At 43.5% G+C, this 27,777-nt stretch overlaps 1 protein-coding gene across 1 annotated transcript in view; it reads right to left on the bottom strand.

Annotated features, from left to right (window-relative positions):
* Positions 1–5,921: 5,921 nt before the first annotated feature.
* ttyh2 (tweety family member 2) overlaps positions 5,922–27,777 on the bottom strand; it is a 68,975-nt gene continuing 47,119 nt past the window's right edge. The window contains exons 7-13 of the mRNA XM_055150227.1: positions 25,157–25,229; positions 20,998–21,067; positions 16,707–16,762; positions 11,456–11,548; positions 9,677–9,769; positions 8,211–8,353; positions 5,922–6,114 (exon numbers count right to left, since the gene is read on the bottom strand). Of these exons, the coding sequence (XP_055006202.1) occupies positions 5,922–6,114; positions 8,211–8,353; positions 9,677–9,769; positions 11,456–11,548; positions 16,707–16,762; positions 20,998–21,067; positions 25,157–25,229 (721 nt within the window). The remainder of the gene's footprint in view (positions 6,115–8,210; positions 8,354–9,676; positions 9,770–11,455; positions 11,549–16,706; positions 16,763–20,997; positions 21,068–25,156; positions 25,230–27,777) is intronic.

Below are 27,777 nucleotides of genomic sequence, written 5' to 3'. Positions count from 1 at the left end.
CTCACCCTTATGTAACAGATAATACTCCCTACAACTGTACAGTTCACCCTTGACCCTGACATAGTTAAGTTCATAGTTAAATCTTTCGTATCTCTGGACGTTTGAAATGATTTAAATGACGTTTGTTGATCACAAAATCAGATTTTTCTGTTTAAATGTAATTTTAATGGTTTTAAAACTTCATCAATCTGATATTGAACATGTGATGTTCTATAAACACTTTGGAGGAATTAGGAAAATTACTGCAAGTATTTTCAACAGTTTCTGTCTAAAATAAAATTTTAAAAATTAAATGTAAAATAAATCTCTACATAAAATAAAAAGTCAAAAATATTACTTATGAAACTGTTTCTTAACAAATGATCAGTTAAAATAATCTCCCACTTTGAACAGTAAAACGAACAAAACCATGAGGTTAAAATGTGGATCTTTGGCGCCACCTGCTGCTCATGTTCAGATTCACTGGACTGAGTCTTTAACACCTGTAACCAGAGGTGGGACTTGGACTCGAGTCAGACTTGAGTCACTGTTTTTAGGACTTGAGACTCGACTTTAGTTTAAAATTCATATAAATTGCCAAAATCTAAGATACTTTATTATTAAGATTTGAAATGACTTGAAGCTCAAAGCAGACGACTTGGACTTGTTTTGGACTTATGGGCCAGTGACTCAAGACTCGACTTGGACTTGACTGTATTTGACTTGGGACTTGACCTGGACTTGAGGTCAAAGACTTGAGACTTGAGCTCCATTTTCAGTTTTAACCACATTGTTAAAAAAACACTTCACACGTTTGGATTTCATAAAAAAATGAAACTCAGAGACACATTTTTAAAATTCAAAACAGAATTTATTCGCCTCAGGTCATCCTGAAGGTGGGACGACCTGAGGCCGCTCAGTGCATGCATCAAAACATTTAAAAATATCAAATCTATTAAATATAACTAAATAAATTAGTCCGTCCTGGTGCTGACTCGTCTACAACTCAGGTCATCTCAACTCTGGTCAAATCAACTCTGGTCAAATCAACTCAGGTCAACTCAAGTCTGGTCAAATCAACTCTAGTCAAATCAACTCAGGTCATCTCAACTCTGGTCAAATCAACTCAGGTCAAATCAACTCTAGTCAAATCAACTCAGGTCATCTCAACTCAGGTCGTCTGAGCTCAGGTCGTCTCAGGAGTCAGTCAGTGTTAGGTAAAGAGGAAGTCTCCGTGTTAGTCGCCCTTTTATAAAAATAGAAACAGAAAACTGTGTTTCACAAAAATTAGAAAAAATCTATAAAAATGTCACATTATTTAAACAAAATAAAAGTGTTATGACAGATTCTCGTCTGTACAGACGCAGCGGCAAAATGTGAAAAACTAAACTTCAGTTTAAACCAAGAAAAATGTTTTTACTCTGAAGTGGAGCGAGAAGGAAAGATTCAAAAATATAAAACTTTTACTCCAACGTACCGGACCAGGACTAAACCAGGACTAAACCAGGACTAAACCAGGACTAAACCAGGACTAAACCAGGACTAAACCAGGACTAAACCAGGACTAAACCAGGTCTAAACCAGGACTAAACCAGGTCTAAACCAGGACTAAACCAGGTCTAAACCAGGTCTAAACCAGGACTAAACCAGGACTAAACCAGGTCTAAACCAGGTCTAAACCAGGACTAAACCAGGACTAAACCAGGTCTAAACCAGGTCTAAACCAGGTCTAATCCAGGTCTAAACCAGGTCTAAACCAGGACTAAACCAGGACTAAACCAGGACTGATCCTTTCACAGTTTAAAAGAATAAAGTGTTGTGTTGTGTTGTGTTGTTGTAAATATTCTGGGGTTTGTTGGTTTGTGCTTCAGGAGCAGGAAAAATGTTTTTTTGGGAAAGTTTAAACTCAGAGAATCAGTGTGAAGTGAAGCGGCCGAGGAACACGGGTGATGAAGATGAAGATGATGATGAGGAGGAGGAGGAGGAGGAGGAGGGACACAGGTGATGAAGATGAAGATGAAGATGATGAAGATGATGAAGATGAGGAGGAGGAGGAGGAGGAGCTGGTGTAAAGTCTGGACGTTCCTGCTGGACGGTCGGTCAAACACTCGTCTCCACAGACGTTTTACTCACAGTCATGTTTGGTTTGAGACACAAATCCTCCTGTAACTGAATCAACGTAAAGTGGAGCTGTTTAATGTCACACTGCGGAACATTCCAGACAGAACAATGACGTCTCCATGGAAACAAACTGTGTATTTAAAATATAAATGTAAAATATAGATTATTATTATTATGAAAAAACATTAAGAAAACAGGACTAAACCAGGACTAAACCAGGACTAAACCAGGACTAAACCAGGACTAAACCAGGACTAAACCAGGTCTAAACCAGGACTAAACCAGGACTAAACCAGGACTAAACCAGGTCTAAACCAGGACTAAACCAGGTCTAAACCAGGTCTAAACCAGGACTAAACCAGGACTAAACCAGGACTAAACCAGGACTAAACCAGGTCTAAACCAGGTCTAAACCAGGACTAAACCAGGTCTAAACCAGGTCTAAACCAGGTCTAAATCTGACATGAACCAGGATGAAACTAGGACTAAAACAGGACTAAACCAGGTCAATTCAAAGGTCTAAACCAGGTCTTTACCAGGTCTAATCCAAGACTAAACCAGGACTAGAAGAGGACTAAATCTGACATGAACCAGAATAAAACCAGGACTAAACCAGGACTATTCCAGAAAACAATAAAACCTCCGTGGAGAAAAGTGTTTGTCGGAGCCTCCACCAGCAGCAATAACTTTCAAAATGTTCCACAGTACAGCATTAAACTTTTCTATCTCCACGGCGACCAAACCAGACCAAAGAAGTTCCAGGTCAGATCTGTGGAGTCTGTTTTTCTGGGGATTTTTGAGCTCAAATAACTGAATAAACGTAAAGTGGAGCTGTGGAACATTCCAGACAGAGCAGTGACGTCTCCATGGAAACAAGCACCAGAAAAGTTACACAGTGCAGCTTTAACCATAACCTGTTTCCAAACTGACATGAGAAGTATATTTCTAAACCTCGTTTCGTGTCCCTCGGGGGGAAACTCTCCAGAAGCCAATTTATCCTCAATCTTTAATTTCCTCAAACATTTTTAGTCTTTAGTTTGTGTTTTTAAAATGTTCCAGTGTTTAACTTTAATTTATTCTTCACATTATCACAAAACTCATCCAGAAATCTGCCCATATTGTGTCTGACATAAACCCTCCAGACCCAGCAGAGTCCTGGGTCCGGGTCTGGGGTTTGGTCCTGGGTTTTGGGTCTGATCCTGGGTCCGGGTCCGGGTCCGGGTCCGGGTCTCGGGTCTGGTCCTGGCTCCTCGGGCTGGGATGGTGCAGTTCCTCCTCCGGGCAGCAGGGGGCTCTATGTTCGCACGTGTCTGTTCTGGTCCTCGGTCATGGACAAATACGTGGCCCTCATGGTCGGAGAATACTGACAAAAACAAAGAAAAACATGATTATAAACCCGGACTAAACCCGGACTAAACCAGGTCTAAACCAGGACTAAACCCGGACTAAACCACTAAACAGGACTAAACCAGGACTAAACCAGGACTTAAACCAGGACTAAACCAGGACTAAAACCAGGACTAAAACTAAACCAGGACTAAACCAGGTCTAAACCAGGACTAAACCAGGACTAAACCAGGACTAAAAACCAGGACTAAACCAGGTAAACCAGGACTAAACCAGGACTAAACCAGGACTAAACCAGGACTAAACCAGGAAACCAGGACAAACCAGGTAAACCAGGACTAAACCAGGACTAAACCAGGTAAACCAGGACTAAACCAGGACTAAACCAGGTCTACTAAACCAGGAAAACCAGGACTAAACCAGGACTAAACAGGACTAAACCAGGACTAAACAGGACTAAAACCAGGACTAAACCAGGACTAAACCAGGACTAAACCAGGACTAAACCAGGACTAAACTAAACCAAAACCAGGACTAAACCAGGACTAAACCAGGACTAAACCAGGACTAAACCCGGCTAAACCAGGACTAAACCAGGACTAAACCAGGACTAAACCAGGACTAAACCCGGACTAAACCAGGACTAAACCAGGACTAAACCAGGACTAAACCCAGGACTAAACCAGGACTAAACCTAAACCAGGACTAAACCAGGACTAAACCAGGACTAAACTAAACCAGGACTAAACCAGGACTAAACCAGGACTAAACCAGGACTAAACTAAACCAGGACTAAACCAGGACTAAACTAAACCAGGACTAAACCAGGACTAAACCAGGAAACTAAACCAGGACTAAACCAGGACTAAACCAGGACTAAACCAGGACTAAACCAGGACTAAACCAGGACTAAACCAGGACTAAACCCAGGACTAAACCAGGACTAAACCAGGACTAAACCAGGACTAAACCAGGACTAAACCAGGACTAAACCAGGACTAAACCCAGGACTAAACCAGGACTAAACCAGGACTAAACCCAGGACTAAACCAGGACTAAACCAGGACTTAAACCAGGACTAAACCAGGACTAAACCAGGACTAAACCAGGACTAAACCAGGATAAACCAGGACTAAACCAGGACTAAACTAAACCAGGACTAAACCAGGACTAAACCCAGGACTAAACCAGGACTAAACCAGGACTAAACCCGGACTAAACCAGGACTAAACCAGGTAAACCAGGACTAAACCACTAAACCGGACTAAACCATAAACCAGGACTAAACCAGGACTAAACCAGGACTAAACCAGGACTAAAGGACTAAACCAGGTAAACCAGGACTAAACCAGGTCTAAACCCGGACTAAACCAGGACTAAACCAGCGGACTAAACCAGGACTAAACCAGGACTAAACCAGGACTAGGACTAAACCAGGACTAAACCAGGACTAAACCAGGACTAAACCAGGACTAAACCAGGACTAAACCAGGACTAAACCAGGACTAAACCAGGACTAAACCAGGACTAAACCAGGACTAGGACTAAACCAGGACTAAACAGGACTAAACTAAACCAGGACTAAACCAGGACTAAACCAGGACTAAACAGGACTAAACCAGGACTAAACTAAACCAGGACTAAACCAGGACTATAAAACCAGGAAAACTAAACCAGGACTAAAACAAGGACTAAACCAGGACTAAACCAGGACTAAACCAGGACTAAACCTAAACCCACTAAACCAGGACTATCCCGCTCACTAAACCAGGACTTGGATCAAAATCCAGAGACTCCCGGACTAGTGGAGCCGGATCGTCCGGACTCAACGAGCACGAACTGAACGACCGGAATAATTTTTAACAAGAACAAATGACAAACAGGATCCAGGAACGAAATTAAATCAGCTTTAAAATCAGAATAAAACAAACACGTACTTCAGGATTATGTTCAGTTTAAATGATTTTTGTTCAGAGTTAAATCTCTCGTGTAAACGTGGTGAGTGTTGTTTAAATCTGGTCTTTCTCTTGGTCTTTCTTTTGGTCTTTCTTTTGGTCTTTCTGGTCTTTCTTTTGGTCCTGCAGCTGAGTCAGACCAAGGTCAGACCAGATCTTTATTCAGCTCGAGTTTGGAACAGGTTTAAAATAATAACAAGGAGCAGAAGGTCACAGAGAAGAGACGAGACCAGGACTAAACCAGGACTAAACCAGGACTAAACCAAGACTAAGACAGGACTAAACCAAGACTAAGACAGGACTAAACCAGGACTGAACCAGGACTAAAATGGGACTGAACCGGGACTGAACCGGGACTGTCTAAAACAGGTCTAAAAACAGATCTAAAAATGGGTCTATAAATAGGTCTAAAACAGGACTAAAACAGGAGTCACATATATTCTCCCAGAGGTGCTGCAGTCGTAGGATTAGTATTAGTAGTAGTAGTATTAGTAGTAGTAGTAGTAGTAGTAGTAGTACTCACATATATTCTCCCAGAGGCGCTGCAGTGGTGGTCGCGGTGGCCGGGGGGCGGTGGACGCTGCTCTGGCTGCCCAGGCTGCTGCTGTAGCTGCACAGACTCTGCAGGTTTGTGTTGGGGGTTTGGGAGTTCGTCCTTCGAGCTCTGGGGTTAAACGGATCCTCCTCATCGATGTCGCCGTAATCTCGCTCTCTGGAACAAGACCAAGTCACAACGAAACGCCAAGTCCAAGTCACAAAATCAGGTCAATATTATTTTGTCTCAACACAAACAACCAAATATGAAACTGACTAAAACTGAGGAGAGACAAAAGGTTCAGTTTCTGTTTTGTCAATGAAGAACTTTTATTTTGATTTTTAAAACTGATTTCTGTGCAGTGATTTTAGTGTCTTTGCTCTGGCTTCAAGTTTGTTTTAGATTTTATTGTTTGTTTTTAAAGTTTTGAATGTTCTGGTCCCACGTTACGTCTCAGACCTCCTCCAGATTTACTCCCACTGAGCTCTGAGCTCTGAGGTCTGAGCTCTGAGCTCTGAGCTCTGAGGTCTGAGCTCTGAGCTCTGAGCTCTGAGGTCTGAGCTCTGAGGTCTGAGCTCTGAGGTCTGAGCTCTGAGGTCTGAGCTCTGAGGTCTGAGCTCTGAGCTCTGAGCTCTGAGCTCTGAGCTCTGAGGTCTGAGCTCTGAGGTCTGAGCTCTGAGGTCTGAGCTCTGAGGTCTGAGCTCTGAGCTCTGAGGTCTGAGCTCTGAGCTGAGGAGCTCTTCCAGGAGCTCTCTCTGTGACTGAACCCAAACTCTGAAACACTCTGCCCCCCAAGTCCCAACAGAGGAGAGTTTTAAGTCTTGACTTAAAAAAACACTTTTACTCTCTGGTTTTTAAAGGGATAGTTTGGGTTTTTTGACATGTATCTATGTGTCGTCCCCGTCAGCAGTGTCACATCCACACTGACTCACCCCCGACAGCGTCCGGTGAGTCCAGATCCTGGCCGTTTTCGGTGCTGACGAAAGTCGTCCGGCAAGTTGTTCTGGGGACTGTAAAATAAAGTGTTTTTCTTCTCAAAACAACATGTGTTAAAAAGAGTGACACATTTGCATCACAAAACCTCCGTCCTCTAAAAAGTCAGACCTCATAATCACTTGGCACTATTTTCTCTCCGTTCGTATCACTGCGCCCTGCCGCCAGGTGACAGCCGCACACTGATCCATCACTTTCTGCAGTTGTTCAGCAGTGTTTACACGCTCAGACGCCGCGACGTGAGAGAGTTAACGTGAGAGCTAGAGCCATAAGTATATAAGTTAGTATAAGACACATAAGAATATATCTAAAAAATGATGCAAACTCTTGATTCTCCAGGCTGTGAACCAGGCACCTGTCACCTGGCGGCAGGGCGCAGTGATACATACGGAGAGAAAATAGTGCCAAGTGATTATGAGGTTTGACTTTTTAGAGGACGGAGGTTTTGTGATGCAAATGTGTCACTCTTTTTAACACATGTTGTTTTGAGAAGAAAAACACTTTATTATTCTGTCCCCAGAACAACTTGCCGGACGACTTTCGTCAGCACCGAAATCGGCCAGGATCTGGACTCACCGGACGCTGTCGGGGGTGAGTCAGTGTGGATGTGACGCTGCTGACGGGGACGACACACAGATTCATGTCAAAAAACCCAAACTGTCCCTTTAACACCACAGGAGTCCTGTGCTCCTCTGAGTCTTTTATTTATTTTACTGATTTAATGTTAATTTACATTTTTATGTTTTTTCTTTTATTTGACTTTAGTGGTTTTATTGTTTTAGGACTGGTGCGACCACATTTTAGCAGTTTACCTTTTTGTTTGTTTGTTTGTTTGTTTGTTTTCTGTGCTTTTTTATTCTTTGCTGCTTGTACAACATTTTGTAAACCTTGTTCGTTCTTTCTAAATAAAGATTTTTTATTATTATTATTTGTTGTCTTTATTTTCTAATTTCTGTGTAGCTCTTTGGAAACTGTTTTGTTTGTAAAATGTGCTGTAGAAATAAAGTGGATTTGTAAAAATGAGTAGAATATTGGGCCAAAACATTATAAATGTTTTTTTAAACTTCATCCTCCTTTTGAGCACCAGGTCCCAAATATGTACATGTACATATCCTTGTTTTTGTTGAGTTTTTTGTGTTAGTGTTGTTTCTGGTTTCTGTGCACGGCTTTAGGTGTGTATTTCTCTGGTGTATTTGGGGCGTGGTGGTGGTGGTGCAGGTGGTGGTGGTGCAGGTGGTGGTGGTGCAGGTGGTGGTGGTGCAGTGTGTTTTTGGACTGACCGGGCAGCGATCTGTCTCCAGGCCCGAGGCACCGAACACAACATGAGGGTGAAGGCGACGGCCGAGAGCAGAGAAAACAAACACAGGTACAAGACGCCTTCCACACCGTCATAACACACACCAAACATCGAGTCCACGTAGTCCTGAGCACAAAAAACAGGTTTAAAACAAGAACTGAACCAGGACTAAACCAGGACTGAACCAGGACTGAACCAGGACTAAACCAGGACTGAACCAGGACTAAACCAGGACTAAACCAGGACTAAACCAGGACTAAACCAGGACTAAACCAGGACTAAACCAGGACTAAACCAGGACTAAACCAGGACTAAAACAGACTAAACCAGGACTGAACCAGGACTAAACCAGGACTAAACCAGGACTAAACCAGGACTAAAACCAGGACTAAACCAGGACTGAACCAGGACTAAACCAGGACTGAACCAGGACTGAAACCAGGACTAAACCAGGACTGAAACCAGGATTAACCAGGACTAAACCAGGACTGAAACCAGGACTAAACCAGGACTAAACCAGGACTGAACCAGGACTAAACCAGGACTAAACCAGGACTGAACCAGGACTAAAACCAGGACTAAACCAGGACTGAAACCAGGACTAAACCAGGACTAAACCAGGACTAAACCAGGACTAAACCAGGACTAAACCAGGACTAAAACATGATTAAACCAGGACTGAACCAGGACTAAAACAGGACTAAACCAGGACTGAACCAGGACTAAAACATGATTAAACCAGGACTGAACCAGGACTAAAACAGGACTAAACCAGGACTGAACCACGACTAAAACAGGACTAAACCAGGACTGAACCAGGACTAAAACATGATTAAACCAGGACTGAACCAGGACTAAAACAGGACTAAACCAGGACTGAACCACGACTAAAACAGGACTAAACCAGGACTGAACCAGGACTAAAACATGATTAAACCAGGACTGAACCAGGACTAAACCACGACTAAACCAGGACTAAAACAGGACTGAACCAGGACTGAACCTGTACTGAACCAGGACTAAACCAGGACTAAAGCACAGAGACCTTTTCCTGGTCCCAGTGACTCGTGACCTGATCCTGTCCAGTCTCATCATCACCAAAGAAAAACATCTCCAGATAAACTCGTGAACGGTTTCACATTCAGAGGAAGAAATACTCTGTGACTTATGTAAATGTACTCAAGTAAAAAAAAAAAAATACTTAAAGAGTAAAAAGTAAAAGTATTTATCACAGATTTTGAGATTTAATAAAGTTTTAAATGGAGTGACTTTGATGAAGATTTGTACAAAATGTTAAACAGAAATAATGTCATTGATACGACTTGAGTTTGGGTTGGACTTTGTTTTGTTTGTTTGTTTGTTTGTTTGTTTGTTTGTTTGTTTTGTTTGTTTGTTTGTTTGTTTTGTTTTCTGTTGTAAATGTGAAGCGTGTCCAGCAGGGGGCGATACCTTGTTGAGTCCTCGACAGTCCAGCAGAGCCGTGAGCTGGTGCAGACTCGACTCAGACGAGTTCAGGACTTTCTGGATCCCCAGAAGATCTCTCTGTGAGAAATAAACAGAATCATCAGGTTTGGTCCAGTCACACGTTTGTGTCTGATCAGGTTTTTAAAATAAATGTCACTATTTAAAAACGTGTGTTTATGAAGCTTCTTTTGGGTAAAAGTTAAAACAAATGATCTTTTTTTACATTGAGTTTCAGACATTGGTCATTTTTTAAACTTTGCATCAAAGAAATCAGTAACATGTTCTTTAGATTCAGAGGAACACAGAGGAGATCAACACCAAGACTCAAACGTATCTTAAATGTTTTACTTCACTTTGGGGGATTTTGACCAACTAAGATCTTCTTGTGCAGTTCAAAAAACAGAAGTTGAGGATTATAGATTTTTTTCACAGGACCAGACGTCCGGCTCGGGAAGGTTTGTGGAACTTCCAAGTAATGGTTTTCTGTGTCAAAATCCATCCATCCATGTTCTTCTTCTTCTCTGGGGTCGAGTCTCAGGAGCATCAGTCTGAACAGAGACTCCCAGACTTCCTTCACCCCAGACACTTCCTCCAGCTCCTCCAGTGGGACCTGAGGTGTTCCCAGTCCAGTCCAGACACATCGTCCCTCCAGTGTGTCCTGGGTCTCCTCCTGCTGGGACATGAACACCTCCTGAGGGACACGTCCAGGAGACATCAGAACAGACGTCCTCCCCTCAGACGCTCCTCTCCACGTGGAGGAGCAGCGGCTCTACTCCGAGCTCCGACCTCTGTCTCTGAGGGAGACGCCCTGTGGAGGAAACTCATCTGTGTCTCTTGTGTCGTGGATCTGGTCCTTCGGGTCATGACCAGAGGTGAGGGGAGGAACAGAGCTCCTCTTCACCACAACGACCGATACAGCGACCGCATCACTGCCCACGCTGCACCTGTCCACCTGTCAGTCCATCCTCCCCTCACTCCAGAACAAGACCTCGAAAGTTGAACTCGACCTGAGGCAGAGACTCTCCACCCGGAGACGACAAGACGACTTTTTCTGGTCCAGAACCGGAAAAAGCTCCACAAAGGAGAAACATTCTTCATGAACAATTTATCCACAACCATCAAGAGAAGAAAGAACAAAACTTAAAGGAAACAACAATCCAATCCTCGAGACTCTCACATTTAAACGTCACAAATCTCTGAGTCTGTGCAAATCTCCACATCATGAAATAGATTTTTAATTTTAATTGTAGATTCAGTCTGAGTGAACAAGTTCTTCTGTTTTCTTCAGGATCAGAACATGAGTTTAGTTTGTTGTGTGACTAATGTGGCTCGTTGTTTCCTTTAAGTTTTTGTCTTTCTTCTCATTACATTAACCGGAGGTTCCACAAACCTCCAGCGCGACACTTCAGACCGATGTGAAAAAGTTCTGTTGGATTGTGTGATTTGAGCGGTTTGTTTTTTCTGTTTCCATGGCGACCCTGCATGGAGATGTCTGATTTTTACACCGAACAGGGACAAGAGACACATTTGTCCAGAGGGATGTTACTCACACCGCCCTGACACAGACCTGACTCGACCTGACTCGACCTCGACCTGAGGAGCTGCACTGAGACTTTGGAGCTTTTCTGTTGTTATTGTCTTTCGCTGCTCAGAGCTCAAACTGTCCTCGGGGATAAATAAAGTCAGACTGATTTATTATGAGACATCTGCTTCAAATCAGAACCACGCTGCTCTGCCCCGACACTAAAACCTCCAGCCCAGTACCTCTGCGGTGGGAAACAGGGGCACGGCGAACTGGAGCAGGGCCTGGATCTGGATCTGCATCGTGGTCATGGACCTCTGGAAAATCGCCAGCGGCTGCAGAGAAGAACAGAGTCATAATGATTAAAAACATGTGACATGAACAAAGCATTATGGGTAAACAGAGCAGCGGTTTAAAGACTGAAACGCTGGAGTCAAACGATCGGTTAAATCAGTTTTGTGCACTACAGTCACATGAAGGAGTAAAGGGGTTCCACAGGGGTCGAACTTAGGGCCCATAATGTTTGTGTTAATCATCATCCAAAAGAAACAGTGACTTTCTATGGTCCAGTTTATATCTCACTGTAACAAAAACTATAAATGCAGCTGTTACTGGTGCTGTAACGATTCATGTGTTTGTGCTGAATTGTTTTGTTGTGGGATGTTGGGTTTGGTTCAGGTCTGTGCAGCAGTGAGTTTGTGCAGTTTGTGTGTGTTTACATTCGGTCACTACAAGTACCGGAGTTATGTAATCAGAGTACAAATGATGAGTAACTGTATTCAGTTACAGTTACTGTTTCAGTGAGTGGTAATTGGATTACAGTTACTTTGTTGAAATAAATGGATTACACAGAGGGATTTTACTGTTTTCACATTTTGGGCTAAATCCTTTTTTTTTTTTTTTTCTCGGTGATTCCACTCATTGCCGGACACTAAACCAGGTAAACCAGGTCTAAACCAGGTCTAAACCAGGTCTAAACCAGGTCTAAACCAGATCTAAACCCAGGACTAAACCAGGTCTAAACCAGGTCTAAACCCAGGACTAAACCAGGTCTAAACCAGGTCTAAACCAGGTCTAAACCAGATCTAAACCAGATCTAAACCAGGTCTAAACCAGGTCTAAACCAGGACTAAACCAGGTCTAAACCAGGTCTAAACCAGATCTAAACCAGGACTAAACCAGGTCTAGACCAGATCTAAACCAGATCTAAACTAGGACTAAACCAGGACTAAAACCAGGTCTAAAACCAGGTCTAAAACCAGGTCTAAACCAGGACTAAAACCAGGTCTAAACCAGGACTAAAACAGGTCTAAACCAGGTCTAAAACCAGGTCTAAACCAGGACTAAACCAGGATTAAACCAGGACTAAACCAGGACTAAACCAGGACTAAATCCTGCTGTGTGGACGTGTTTCTTCATTTTCTATCAATAATATTTTTAATTTGGTTCAGTAAAGTCTGGGTTTTTTATTTTCTTTTATCAGATAAAACTTCTTATGTGAAGATTTCCTCGTCTTTGTTTCTCTACAGCAAATCAAGTAATCCAAAGTAATCAGATTACATTATTCACTTTAAGTAATTTAATGGATTACGTTACAAACTACATTTTGGTGTGTGTAATCTGTAATCTGTAGGGGATTACATTTTAAAAGTGACCCTCCCCACACTGGTCACTACATGTGCAGCTCCACGGAGACTCGACTCTTTAATATTCAGGGAGGAACTCGTCTGTGATTGGCTCAGTTTTTCCTGCAGCGTTTTAGAGTCAGAGCGACGACTTCACAACAACTGCCCCCCGACCTGAGCACGTCTCTCTGAAACATAAGAATCCTGCAAAACTACGGTCGTCACGCCGCGCTCCTCACTCCTCACTCTCACTCCTCACTCCTCACTCCTTACTCTCACTCCTCACTCTCACTCCTCACTCCACTCCTTACTCTCACTCCTCACTCTCACTCCTTACTCCTCACTCTCACTCCTCACTCTCACTCTCACTCTCACTCCTCACTCCTTACTCCTTACTCTCACTCCTCACTCTCACTCCTTACTCCTCACTCCTCACTCTCACTCCTCACTCTCACTCCTCACTCTCACTCTCACTCTCACTCTCACTCCTCCTCACTCTCACTCACTCACTCCTCACTCTCACTCCTCACTCTCACTCCTCACTCTCACTCCTTACTCCTCACTCTCACTCTTACTCCTTCACTCCTCACTCCTCACTCCTCACTCTCACTCCTTACTCCTCACACTCCTCACTCTCACTCCTCACTCTCACTCCTTACTCTCACTCCTCACTCCACTCCTTACTCCTCACTCTCACTCCTCACTCTCACTCCTTACTCCTCACTCTCACTCCTTACTCCTCACTCTCACTCCTCACTCGCTTACTCCTCACTCTCACTCCTCACTCCTCACTCCTCACTCCACTCACTCTCACTCTTACTCTCACTCCTCACTCTCACTCCTCACTCTCACTCTCACTCCTCACTCTCACTCTCACTCTCACTCTCACTCCTCACTCTCACTCCTTACTCCTCACTCTCACTCCTCACTCTCACTCCTCACTCTCACTCCTTACTCCTCACTCACTCTCACTCCTCACTCTCACTCATCACTCTCACTCCTCACTCTCACTCATCACTCTCACTCTTCACTCTCACTCCTCACTCTCACTCCTTACTCATCACTCTCACTCTCACTCCTCACTCTCACTCCTTACTCATCACTCTCACTCTCACTCCTCACTCTGACTCCTCGCTCTCACTCCTCACTCTGACTCCTCGCTCTCACTCCTCACTCCTCACTCTCACTCCTCACTCTCACTCCTCACTCTCACTCTCACTCTCACTCCTCACTCTCACTCCTTACTCCTCTCTCACTCCTCACTCTCACTCCTTACTCATCACTCTCACTCCTCACTCTGACTCCTCGCTCTCACTCCTCACTCTGACTCCTCGCTCTCACTCCTCACTCTCACTCCTCACTCTCACTCCTCACTCTCACCTTTCACCAGCACAGAACCTCCGAGAACCTCTTCTACCCGCGACCTCTGACCTGAGTGAAAGTGTTAGTCTCAGTCGCTGCAGACAATGTGGAGAAGTTTTGTTTTTTTTTTCTGGCCAAAAATCTGAAGTTTCCAGAAAGCTGGAACTGTTGGTGCTGCACTTTGGAAAAGTTTTGTTTACCATTTATAAGAAATTTATAATTTTTTTAAGTAATATTTCAAACATTTGTTGCTTATTTGAGAATATTTTATTGAACTTATTAGTTTCACCAAGCAGCACTTTGCATTTATTTTATTTTCACGTTTGTATAAAGTTTAAACAACTGTTGGTTTAATAAAAACACAAATAAACAACAAGAAAATGGTTTTGTATTTTGTTCCCAAATTGAACCGAAAATAAACCAAACTGTGAAGTCAAAACCGAGGGACGTACAAAACTGTGATTTTTGTACAGCTACACCCCTGACTACTACTACTACTACTACTACTACTACTACTACTACTACTACTACTACTACTACTACTACTACTACTACTACTACTACTACTACTACTACTACTACTACTACTACTACTACTACTACTACTACTACTACTACTACTACTACTACTACTACTACTACTACTACTACTACTACTACTACTACTACTACTACTACTACTACTACTACTACTACTACTACTACTACTACTACTACTACTACTACTACTACTACTACTACTACTACTACTACTACTACTACTACTACTACTACTACTACTACTACTACTACTACTACTACTACTACTACTACTACTACTACTACTACTACTACTACTACTACTACTACTACTACTACTACTACTACTACTACTACTACTACTACTACTACTACTACTACTACTACTACTACTACTACTACTACTACTACTACTACTACTACTACTACTACTACTACTACTACTACTACTACTACTACTACTACTACTACTACTACTACTACTACTACTACTACTACTACTACTACTACTACTACTACTACTACTACTACTACTACTACTACTACTACTACTACTACTACTACTACTACTACTACTACTACTACTACTACTACTACTACTACTACTACTACTACTACTACTACTACTACTACTACTACTACTACTACTACTACTACTACTACTACTACTACTACTACTACTACTACTACTACTACTACTACTACTACTACTACTACTACTACTACTACTACTACTACTACTACTACTACTACTACTACTACTACTACTACTACTACTACTACTACTACTACTACTACTACTACTACTACTACTACTACTACTACTATTATTACTACTACTACATACAGATGATACTACTACAACATACTACTAAACTACTCGTTTGTTTGTTACTACTACGATCGCTCTATAACAGACTGTTTTTCTGCGGACTTTCCATGGGTCTGACAGGTTAAGACGAGAGGAAACAGGGAGGAAGAGGAAGAGGAGGAAGAGAAGGAGGAAGAGGAGAAAGAGGAGAGAGGTTTGACAAAGATGGAGGAAGAGAGGCAGAAAATCCACAAAGCGAAGGTGGTTTGTTCAGTTCAGATTCAGACCCGAGTAGAAAAAAACCAGAGCGCAGCTTCTCAAACTGTGGGCCGGAGGTGCACAGAAAACATGACCTCCTTTTGATAAATTTGTACTTTTGTTTAGAGCTTCAAAAGTATCGAAAATCACACAATCACCGATACTAAAACTAATATCAAAACTAGATCCTCATTTTATGCTGAAATTGATCCTAAAAAAGTCCCATTTTCAGGACAGAGCAGAACGTTTCCTGAATGTGTTTAGAACAAACTGAACAAGTGTAAAAGACGAGAATAAACCCATGGACCTGGTTCAGACCTGGTTTAGACCTGGTTTAGTCTTGGTTTAGACCTGGTTTAGACCTGGTTTAGACCTGGTAAAGACCTGGTTTAGACCTGGTAAAGACCTGGTTTAGACCTGATTTAGACCTGATTTAGTCCTGGTTCAGACCTGGTTTAGACCTGGTTTAGACCTGGTTTAGACCTGGTTTAGACCTGGTAAAGACCTGGTTCAGACCTGGTTAAGACCTGGTTTAGACCTGGTTTAGACCTGGTTTAGACCTGGTTTAGACCTGGTTTAGACCTGGTTTAGACCTGGTTTTAGACCTGGTTTAGCCCTGGTTTAGACCTGGTTTAGACCTGGTTTAGACCTGGTTTAGACCTGGTTTAGACCTGGTTTAGCCCTGGTTTAGACCTGGTTTAGACCTGGTTTAGGGTTTAGACCTGGTTTAGACTTGGTTTAGACCTGGTTTAGACCTGGTTCATAAAGACTCATGGGAACAGAAAAGAAAGTTCTACTGTTTCATGTGGAAAATCAGATTCTGAGGCTTTTTCTCATCGTGGATCAGATTCGTTCTGTGTATCGACTCTGTTCTTTAGTGCTGAAAGTTTTCGTTAGAGTGAAATAAAAGAGCCGTACCTGTTGGAAGGGGTTGTTCAGCGTCTGGTTGCAGTACAGGTAATAGTGGACGATATCTGTGGAAACAAAGAGGAGCAAAACAGTACAATTATTCGTACATAAATGACATTAGTATCACTTTATATTCCAAACATAAATCCTTCTATAAAGATGATGTTTCTGTCATGGATCTGGTTCTCAGGTTTTTGTGCTACTGCGCTGTACACTTCTATGTTTCTTATTTGTCTCTATGGAGAAAACTCCCAAGTGTGGCTTTAACTTTCCTGCTGCTGGTGTCTGACGTCCTCCAGAAGGTTACGCAGTGCTGCTTTAGATAAATGGTTCAATATAATGATCCGTCTTTAAAGTGATTGTGTTATGAAACTTTTCATAAATCTGTCAAATCCTCTTCACTTTGAATCTGAAGAAGTAAAGTTTGTGAACGACACATTAAATGACCAAGAGGTTTGCACAGCGACGGTGGGGACGTGTCACAACTATATCTGGAGAAGATAAAATAGTCCAAACCAATACTTGACATTTTATTTTGATAAACCAAAATATAAACGTATTCAGACATTTTACAAAACTCACTGGTTTTAACTGAACATATTTTAGTTCACATTTTGTTTCTTAGACGTTGTGAGACGTGTTCAGTGACGTGACGACAGGTTTACTCCAGAGTGATGTCATCAGTGGAGCCACGAGCCTAAACTGGGGAAGCGGCAGGACAGGGCCGCACCTGACGACGTCGACTTGAGCAGCGGCAAAGTCTGAGAAACTTTACAGAAGGAACTGACTCGGCTTCATTTTCAGTTAAACTCGTTTTATAACGAATCACAGCGGAAAAAGAGCAACTATCACCACAAGAACAAACGGAACTCTACTCACGCACCAAACGGAGCTCTCCTCACGCACCAAACGGAACTCTACTCGCGCACCAAACGGAGCTCTACTCACTCACCAAACGGAACTCTACTCACTCACCAAACGGAACTCTACTCACTCACAAACGGAACTCTACCACTCACAAACGGAACTCTCCTCGCGCACCAAACGGAACTCTCCTCGCGCACCAAACGGAACTCTACTCGCGCACCAAACGGAACTCTACTCGCGCACCAAACGGAACTCTACTCGCGCACCAAACGGGACTCTACTCACACACCAAACGGAGTTCTACTCACGCACCAAACGGAGCTCTACTCACGCACCAAACGGAACTCTACTCACGCACCAAACGGAACTCTACTCATGCACCAAACAGAGTCCTACTCATGCACCAAACGGAACTCTACTCGCGCACCAAACGGAGCTCTACTCGCGCACCAAACGGAGCTCTACTCACGCACCAAACGGAGCTCTTCTCACGCACCAAACGGAACTCTACTCACGCACCAAACGGAACTCTACTCACGCACCAAACAGAGTCCTACTCACGCACCAAACGGAACTCTACTCGCGCACCAAACGGAACTCTACTCGCGCACCAAACGGAGCTCTACTCGCGCACCAAACGGAGCTCTACTCGCGCACCAAACGGAGCTCTACTCGCGCACCAAACGGAACTCTACTCGCGCACCAAACGGAACTCTACTCGCGCACCAAACGGAACTCTACTCGCGCACCAAACGGAACTCTACTCGCGCACCAAACGGAACTCTCCTCGCGCACCAAACGGAACTCTCTCGCGCACCAAACGCTCTACTCGCGCACCAAACGGAACTCTACTCGCGCACCAAACGGAACTCTACTCGCGCACCAAACGGAACTCTACTCGCGCACCAAACGGAACTCTCCTCGCGCACCAAACGGAACTCTCCTCGCGCACCAAACGGAACTCTCCTCGCGCACCAAACGGAACTCTCCTCGCGCACCAAACGGAACTCTACTCGCGCACCAAACGGAACTCTACTCGCGCACCAAACGGAACTCTACTCGCGCACCAAACGGAACTCTACTCGCGCACCAAACGGAACTCTCTACTCGCGCACCAAACGGAACTCTACTCGCGCACCAAACGGGACTCTACTCACACACCAAACGGAGTTCTACTCACGCACCAAACGGAGCTCTACTCACGCACCAAACGGAACTCTACTCACGCACCAAACGGAACTCTACTCATGCACCAAACAGAGTCCTACTCATGCACCAAACGGAACTCTACTCGCGCACCAAACGGAGCTCTACTCGCGCACCAAACGGAGCTCTACTCACGCACCAAACGGAGCTCTTCTCACGCACCAAACGGAACTCTACTCACGCACCAAACGGAACTCTACTCACGCACCAAACAGAGTCCTACTCACGCACCAAACGGAACTCTACTCGCGCACCAAACGGAACTCTACTCGCGCACCAAACGGAGCTCTACTCGCGCACCAAACGAGGAGGAACTCTACTCGCGCACCAAAACGGAACTCTACTCGCACCAAACGCTCTACTCGCGCACAAACGGAACTCTACTCGCGCACCAAAACGGAACTCTACTCGCGCACCAAACGGAACTCTACTCGCGCACCTCTACTCGCGCACCAAACGGAACTCTACTCGCGCACCAAACGGAACTCTCCTCGCGCACCAAACGGAACTCTCCTCGCGCACCAAACGGAACTCTCCTCGCGCACCAAACGGAACTCTCCTCGCGCACCAAACGGAACTCTACTCGCGCACCAAACGGAACTCTACTCGCGCACCAAACGGAACTCTACTCGCGCACCAAACGGGACTCTACTCACACACCAAACGGAGTTCTACTCACGCACCAAACGGAGCTCTACTCACGCACCAAACGGAACTCTACTCACGCACCAAACGGAACTCTACTCATGCACCAAACGGAGTCCTACTCACGCACCAAACGGAACTCTACTCGCGCACTCGCGCACCAAACGGAGCTCTACTCACGCACCAAACGGAGCTCTTCTCACGCACCAAACGGAACTCTACTCACGCACCAAACGGAACTCTACTCATGCACCAAACAGAGTCCTACTCACGCACCAAACGGAACTCTACTCGCGCACCAAACGGAGCTCTACTCGCGCACCAAACGGAGCTCTACTCGCGCACCAAACGGAGCTCTACTCGCGCACCAAACGGAACTCTACTCGCGCACCAAACGGAGCTCTACTCGCGCACCAAACGGAGCTCTATTCGCGCACCAAACGGAACTCTACTCGCGCACCAAACGGAGTCCTACTCACGCACCAAACGGAGTCCTACTCACGCACCAAACGGAACTCTACTCGCGCACCAAACGGAACTCTACTCGCGCACCAAACGGAGCTCTACTCGCGCACCAAACGGAACTCTACTCACGCACCAAACGGAACTCTACTCACGCACCAAACGGAACTCTACTCGCGCACCAAACAGAACTCTACTCGCGCACCAAACGGAACTCTACTCGCGCACCAAACAGAACTCTACTCGCGCACCAAACAGAACTCTACTCACGCACCAAACGGAACTCTACTCACGCACCAAACGGAGCCCTACTCACGCACCAAACGGAGCTCTACTCGTGCCCTGTGAGACCTCGATTCTACTGACAATATTCAGTGGAACAATGTTGGACATGAGCTCACAAATATCTCACCACCAACAAACAAAGGGAAATCTGCACAAACTTCTACATCTCTGTTCTCCACTGAACAATCATCTTGGAAGAACAACGGACACAAACTGAAAAATGAAACCACTTGTCACTTATTTTGGACCTGCCCAGAGTCTGTGTGTTTGGAAAGACGATAATGTCCCCACCAAAGCCGAGACTAAACCTATGGCCTAAAAATGTAAAAAAAAACCACCGTGTTTTGGTTTGTAAACGTTGATGAAGTTTAGTAGTTTTGATATGAGAGTTAAGGCTTGAAAATGGAGATACACTCGTTTATACTCGAGTATTTGCTCCTTCAGCCGTCAGTTTAGACTTTAGTGTCAAAGTGATTGAAATAAAACTGAAAAGCTTAAATTCAACTCTCTGGGTTTAGTTCTGGTCTCGTCCTTAATCTCAGAGTTTTCTGTGACGAGTGTGAGAGTCACTGAGCCCGTCCAGGTGTGTGTTTGTGTTTAGCAGAGCGTTAGGCTGGCGGCGTTAGCTCACTACACACTCGCCCGTTAGCTCGTCTTAGCCCGTTAGCTCGTCTTAGCCCGTTAGCTCGTCTTAGCCCGTTAGCTCGTCTTAGCCCGTTAGCTCGTCTTAGCCCGTTAGCTCGTCTTAGCCCGTTAGCTCGTCTTAGCCCGTTAGCTCGTCTTAGCTCGTGTTAGCTCAGGCTGAAGCTGCCACTCGTTTTAGTGAAGCTCTTACCACCTCCAACGATGCCCTGAGTCTGGCTCATGAGGAACCTGTCCGGGGCCACGCAGAAGTCACTCGTGCCCTGAAAAAACACAAAAAACAACAACAAAAACTTATTAAGGAATAAAGAGGAACTGGCAAAAGGAACGGAGACTCTTTAATTTTCTACCTTTTATCCATCTGTTTTTTCTTGCATTAATTGTAGATAATGTTGTTGTTTTGCTCCATCAAAGTTTTGTTGTACCGTATTTTCTGCACTATAGGACGCACTTAAAAGTCTTTACTTTCCTCCAAAAAACGAGTGTGTGCCTTAGAATCCAGAGCGTCTTATATATGAATTTATTGTTGTGTTTTAGTACAACTTTAGTAAAGTACAAAGCCGCTCCACTTGCAGCATCACGGCTCCCGTCATCAGGATCAGGAGTAAAACAGACTGTGATTCTTTTAATCTCAAAATGCACCTGTCAAGAGACTCGCTCACAACGCCCACTTTAAACTCAAGACTGTTGTAAAGTGAAAGTGCGTTTAGCTGAGTGGGAGCAGTGGATGAGAGAAGGAGAACAAACATTCACCAAGACAGAGACAGAGAGACAGAGAGAGACAGAGAGACAGAGACAGAGAGACAGAGAGACAGAGACAGAGAGACAGAGAGACAGAGAGACAGAGAGACAGAGAGACAGAGAGACAGAGAGACAGAGAGACAGAGAGACAGAGAGACAGAGAGACAGAGAGACAGAGAGACAGAGAGACAGAGAGAGAGACAGAGAGAGAGACAGAGAGACAGAGACAGAGAGACAGAGAGACAGAGAGACAGAGAGACAGAGAGACAGAGAGACAGAGACAGAGACAGAGAGACAGAGAGACAGAGAGACAGAGAGACAGAGAGACAGAGAGACAGAGAGAGAGACAGAGAGACAGAGAGACAGAGAGACAGAGAGAGAGAGACAGAGACAGAGAGACAGAGAGACAGAGACAGAGAGACAGAGAGACAGAGAGACAGAGAGACAGAGAGAGAGACAGAGACAGAGAGAAAACAGCGCCGAGCCACTTACGCCACGATCTGCCGACGGATCGTGGACGCCCGGGCGAAGGGTCAGGATCAACTGTGGTCCGAGCTTTCACCAAGACCAGAATCATCACTGAACTGAACTCCAGGGAACAAGAACCACACTGACGAGATCATGACAGACGGATGTGGACGTGTGGACGACAGAATCACACAACTGTTTCAACTATTATGACTTTGAATACGAGAACAATTTAACGTCTCAGACAGGATTTATTTACACGTTACAACTGAACAAAGTTGAGAGTTATGTTGAACGTGTTAAATAAAGTTTGACTGACTTATCGAACTGTTGTGTTTTGTTTATAGTCCGGTGAGGTTTATTTGTGAAAAAAGTTTGAAAATAGATCATTCAGTGACAGTTCGCCTTATAATCCAGAGTGAACTATAGTGCAGGAAATATGGTCATTTGTACAAGGGCAGTCTAATCTAATCTTTGTGTTAGTTCTCAAGAAGAACCGCTTTAGTCCAGTTTAGACCTGCTACAGGTCACTGCGGCTCATGTTTTCTGATATTATAATTATATACATATACATGGAGTTCCAGTGGATACTGTAGTATTCAACTCATGTATGTTATTTATTCAATTAAAAGTGTCTTTATAGTTTATAAAATATCTTGAAAACTACATATTTCTGCTGTGGAACATTATGATATTAGTGTTTGTGTTTGTCCGAGCGTCTTGGAGGCGTCAGTGTAAAAACCACAGCCCAGGACGTTTCTTCACACAGCAGATTTAATCCAACACTTTGGACAAACAACATCCTCAGACAATAAACATGGTCCAAAAACCCACGGCCTCCAACTGCCCACTGACAATTACTCAGGTAACCAACCAGTCCATTTTTATAACATCACATAATCTCCGGCATTTTTCTCAGAATATAAAAACATAATTTTTTGTAAACCAAGGATCCTCGGACTTTCCACTTTTCAAAACTCCCACCCGGAACCAACAGAACCAACAAACGGAACCAACAAACTGATTATGTCATAGAATACAAAAAAAATAAAATCAAATGTTTAGAGGAATAGTTTAGTTTATAGTCACAATCAAAGGAAAGTCCCAGTGGTCAGTTCAGGTCCTGGGCAGAGTCTGGGCAGATCCTGAGCTCTTTGGTCTGACAGACGGCGTCAGTGGGTCCAACTCCGAACAACGGGAAGAGTTTCTTAGTGCCAGTGTTTTTGTAAGAGTAAATCAGAGACATGTCACTGCAGTCATAGAAGGACACTGTTCTTCTGTCACAGTCCAGCTGCACCTGGATCTTCTCTGGACGCTTTGTAATGTTCAGAGTCGCGTCTGAAGCAAGATAATGATCATCGTAAAATCCTACAGACCAAATTCTATTTTCAGGAGTAGGGAAAAGTTTCTCTTTCCTGTTGACTGATTCTTCAGCTACTCCGATGAACCACTGTGGATGGTCTCCCACCTCCATGTCCCAAACATGTGTCCCAGAGCTGAAGCCCTCTGAGCCCAGCACAAGCACATCTTCACTGAACCTCTCTGTGTTCTGAGGCCGATCCAGAGGCTTTGTTCTTCTCTTCATGCAGGTCATGTCCTCGGACACATGAAGCGCTGGGTGGGCAGTGTTTGAGTCCAGAATCACTGGACTGAACTGGACTATTCTCCTCATCTTCCTCCAGACTCTGAAGGCCAGGTTTCCCAGGACTTTGGCTCGGTTTATGAGCAGTCCGGCCCTCAGCGGAGGGAGGGGTTTTGGAGGCTCTTTGGGGCTCTGCAGTCGGCTGTAGGACTGGAGGAAGTCCTCTGCTTTCTTGTGCAGCTGCTTCTCCAGCTCGTGGATGTTCTGTTCCAGAGAGGCCAGTGTGTCTGTGAGTCTCCTCAGCTGAGAGTCGATGCTCTGGGTTTGTCTGTCCTGCTCCTCCCTGAGCGCAGAGAGCTGGAGCTCCTCCTCCTCTTTGAGGAACTTGTGTAACAGGTCAAACTCTGCTCTGATGTTTATCTCACAGAGCTCGGCCTGTCTGTGCACGTGCTGCTGTGTCTCTCTGTAGCTCTGCTCCAGACTCTGGGCCTCTGCTCTGTGCCTCCTCAGATCCTCCACCTGAGACTGAAGCTGCTCCCTCAGGTTCCTCTCTGCCGTCTCCAGAGGCACCACTCTGTGACCTCTGTGCTCGGAAAACTCACACACAGGACACAAAAGTCGAGTCTCGTGTGTGCAGAAGAGAGGAGGCACCTCTGGGTGAGACCTGCAGACTGCAGCTGTGTCCTTTAACTTCTGTTTCTCAGTGAAAGACATACACAGCTCTTTTAACGCAAAGTTCACAATAACAAGCTCCTTTGAGGACTTCCTCCTGCAGACGGGGCAGATCCTGGTGTTGTTCTTGTCCCAGTATCCACGGACACAGTCTGAACAGAAGCTGTGGTTACAGCCCAGAGTCACTGGTTCTTTAAAAGTGTCCAGACACACAGGACAGGTCAGGTAGTCCTCCACTGCAGCGATCTGCTCAGCCATCTCTGCTGGAGCTGTTTAGATTTCTATATTAACTCCTGTTTGGTGCTGTTATGTCGAGGCGGCCGTAGCGGTGACAGAGTCCGGTAAATATGGACTTTGTTCTTCATCAAGTCACGCCTGCATTTTTACAGGGGACAAAGGAAACACTTCACTCTCTTTTGTCATGTAACAAGAGGCTTTTATCTGTTATATACTGTAGTTATAATCTATGACACCCACTGATTATTCTGTTATAATTTAAACATTTTAAATCACAATATTCATCTAAAACTACTTAATAAAAGACACAAGTCTGCTGGCATCTGGGCTGGAAAACTGCAGAACCCAAGACGACCTGACGCTGCTTTTTTTTGTACTAAATTGGCTTCATAACACTGCCCAAACCTTTGTGTATCATCACTTAAATATTGAATCAAAAATAAAAATGGAGAATGAAGTACAGAACAATAAATCTGAGCAATGAGGTCTTAAATACAGAGAAACAAAGATCACTCATGCATGAATCACTCTAAATACAACTTCAAAGGGAAACTATTGGTTAAAATCTCTAAAAAGTAGATTTTGCAGATTGAAGAATCGCTTTAAATACACTAAAAGAGTTTTCCCATGATGCAGTGTGAGTGTTTTTTACCACAGCCGTTGCCAGTTCTGCTCCGAGAGACGCCCAGCTCAGGATCAGGGCCAGAACTCCACACACCATCATCCTGTAAACAAAGGTCAAAGAATCAAACACGAGAACACGCGGGAAAATCACAAACTCTATTTTGTCAATTCAACGATTAAAAAGTCAGAAAATATTCTTCCCTGAGTGTGAATTGTCTTTGCATTTGTGTTTTCTGTGACGCTGATGATTCTGTTCTACTTCCTCTATGTTCTGTTTTCTACTTTTCTTCACAAATTTCCACTTGACTGATGTAAAACTGTAATAAATATTCACCATAGATACTCCCCAAACAAACCAATTCATAACTAGAAAAAATATATATATTAATCCATCAAATGCACTTTAACTATTAGTTTGAATATGAGGCTTTGCTGTTCATTTAAGAGGTTTTTTCTTTTACACCAGTTACTGTTACTGCAGACTTCCATAAGCAAAACAAAACATTTTCTTTAATCTTCTTTTATCCAAAAAAAATTAGCTCTAGAAATACAGATTTAGCCACGTAAATTGAAAATAAAGGCAATTTAACTGAAGAAGTGGCTTTATAGTTATAAAATATAAACAGAAGAGATCGCTGTAGTTAGTTACCAACACAAATGAACTTCAATTATTATTCATTTAGGGCAGGAGTCTCCAACCTGGAGCTCGGGAGCCACCAGCAGCTCTCCACCTCCTTCCAAGAATCTCACCGAGGTGATTTCTGAATGAGACGTATTGTGTTGAATAAGTAAAACTGGATTAATTACACGCCTCTTACTATTGTACAGGTATCATTTTGATGCCTGACTTTGTGCATTAATAAATGGATACTGGTTTATGTTTTATGTCTAACTTACGATGATCAGATTTTCTAAATAAACTCTCAGTTTGTGGTGGTTGGTAATAATAAAATTGTGAAATGAGTCGTAATTAAGGAAAACTTTTCTGCATTCGGCCGTTCATGACGAACATGTGAGTCAGTATATTCACATTTTCTTTGTGTTTTAGTCGTTTTTAAGCAGATTTTCTGTATTTTACCCAAACAAATGTCAGTTTATGTCTCTCTGTTCTATTTACTGTTGCAGGATCAAATTGGTCCAAAACAGAGACACTGGGACATTTCTTGTATAAACTGGGACAAATCAGTGTTTTTGTATAAATCTGCTGGGACAGAGACACAGACTGAACACTTGATCTGTCCCAGGAAACAGGGACGACTGGACTCACTAAACTAAGTCTCACTGATTTCTTATGATCCACTTACTAAATTTCTTGTGACCACTAAAACTCGTCGCCCCTGATTTAGTGAGACCAGACGTCCCTGTTTCCTGGGACAGTCCAAGTGTTCAGTCTGTGTCTCTGTCCCAGCAGATTTATACAAAAACACTGATTTGTCCCAGTTTATACAAGAAATGTCCCAGTGTCTCTGTTTTGGACCAATCTGATCCTGCAACAGTAAAGAAAGACAGAAACTGACATTTGTTTGGGTAAAATACAGAAAATCTGCTTAAAAAACGACAAAACACAAACAACATGTGACTGTACTGACTTACATGTCGTCATGAACGGGCCAGAACAGTTTTCTTTAATTACGCTCTCAATTTTACGATTAACAACCAACAAAAACTGAGATTGTCTCAATTTTTGATTTTGAAAATAGTCGCCCCTATATTAATAACATTTATATTTACAAAAACACATTGAATTAAGATGTTAAATCACACTGCAGATACCTAAAACACTGTTTACCACAACATTTTGGATTTAATTGTCATAAAAGTGTCTCAGTGCGACGTTTGTTTTATTCATTAAAAACACGTTAGCATTAACCATTAGCTTCACATTCACTTCGTTCTTTTTCCCTTTTTTCTGTTAAAATTACGGTTTAGCGTCTTGTGTTCCAGTAATGCAAACATATTAACACTTTTACTCAACAAAATATAAGGTATATGCCCAAAAGTAAGTGAATCTATCAGAATTTTTGATGAAATGGACCTGATGCTAACACTCGCCATGACACAAACTCACCACACGATGGCGCCAATGCACAACAGCAAAATACATCTTATGTTTAGTTCATTTTGGGCGTATTACAGTCAATATTACGGGATTAAATAATTAAATTGACAATTAAATGTTAGATCTAATGAATAAGTCATAATCAGGTGAAGTTTAGTTGAACAGCTGGAGGACAGAGGGAGTTTGACGTGTAAATCTCAGTTTATGGTTCATGTTTCTGTCATTACTGGACCTGGCACAAAGTTTAACATGTGGAAGTAAATAAATGAACTAAAGACACATTATTATTATTTTTTTTTACAACAGACCTTTTCACAGTGTCTGAAGTGTCACACTGTAGCCAGTGTTGGGAAGTTTACTTTTAAAATGTAATCCCCTACAGATTACAGATTACACACACCAAAATGTAGTTTGTAACAGAATCCATTAAATTACTTATAGTGAGTAATGTAATCTGAATACTTTGGATTACTTGACTTTCTGTAGAGAAGCAAAGACTCGGATAACTTCACATAAGACGTTTTGTCTGCTAAAAGAAAATAAAAAGCCCAGACTTTATTTAACAGTATTAAAAATATTATTGATAGAAG

The sequence above is a fragment of the Boleophthalmus pectinirostris genome, unplaced genomic scaffold (assembly GCF_026225935.1).
Source record: "Boleophthalmus pectinirostris isolate CB_2022bp ecotype Guang Dong unplaced genomic scaffold, ASM2622593v1 HiC_scaffold_14, whole genome shotgun sequence".
Classification (NCBI taxonomy): Eukaryota; Metazoa; Chordata; class Actinopteri; order Gobiiformes; family Gobiidae; genus Boleophthalmus; species Boleophthalmus pectinirostris.
The sequence above is the reverse complement of the archived record's forward strand: the minus strand, read 5'-3'. Positions and strand labels throughout refer to the sequence as shown.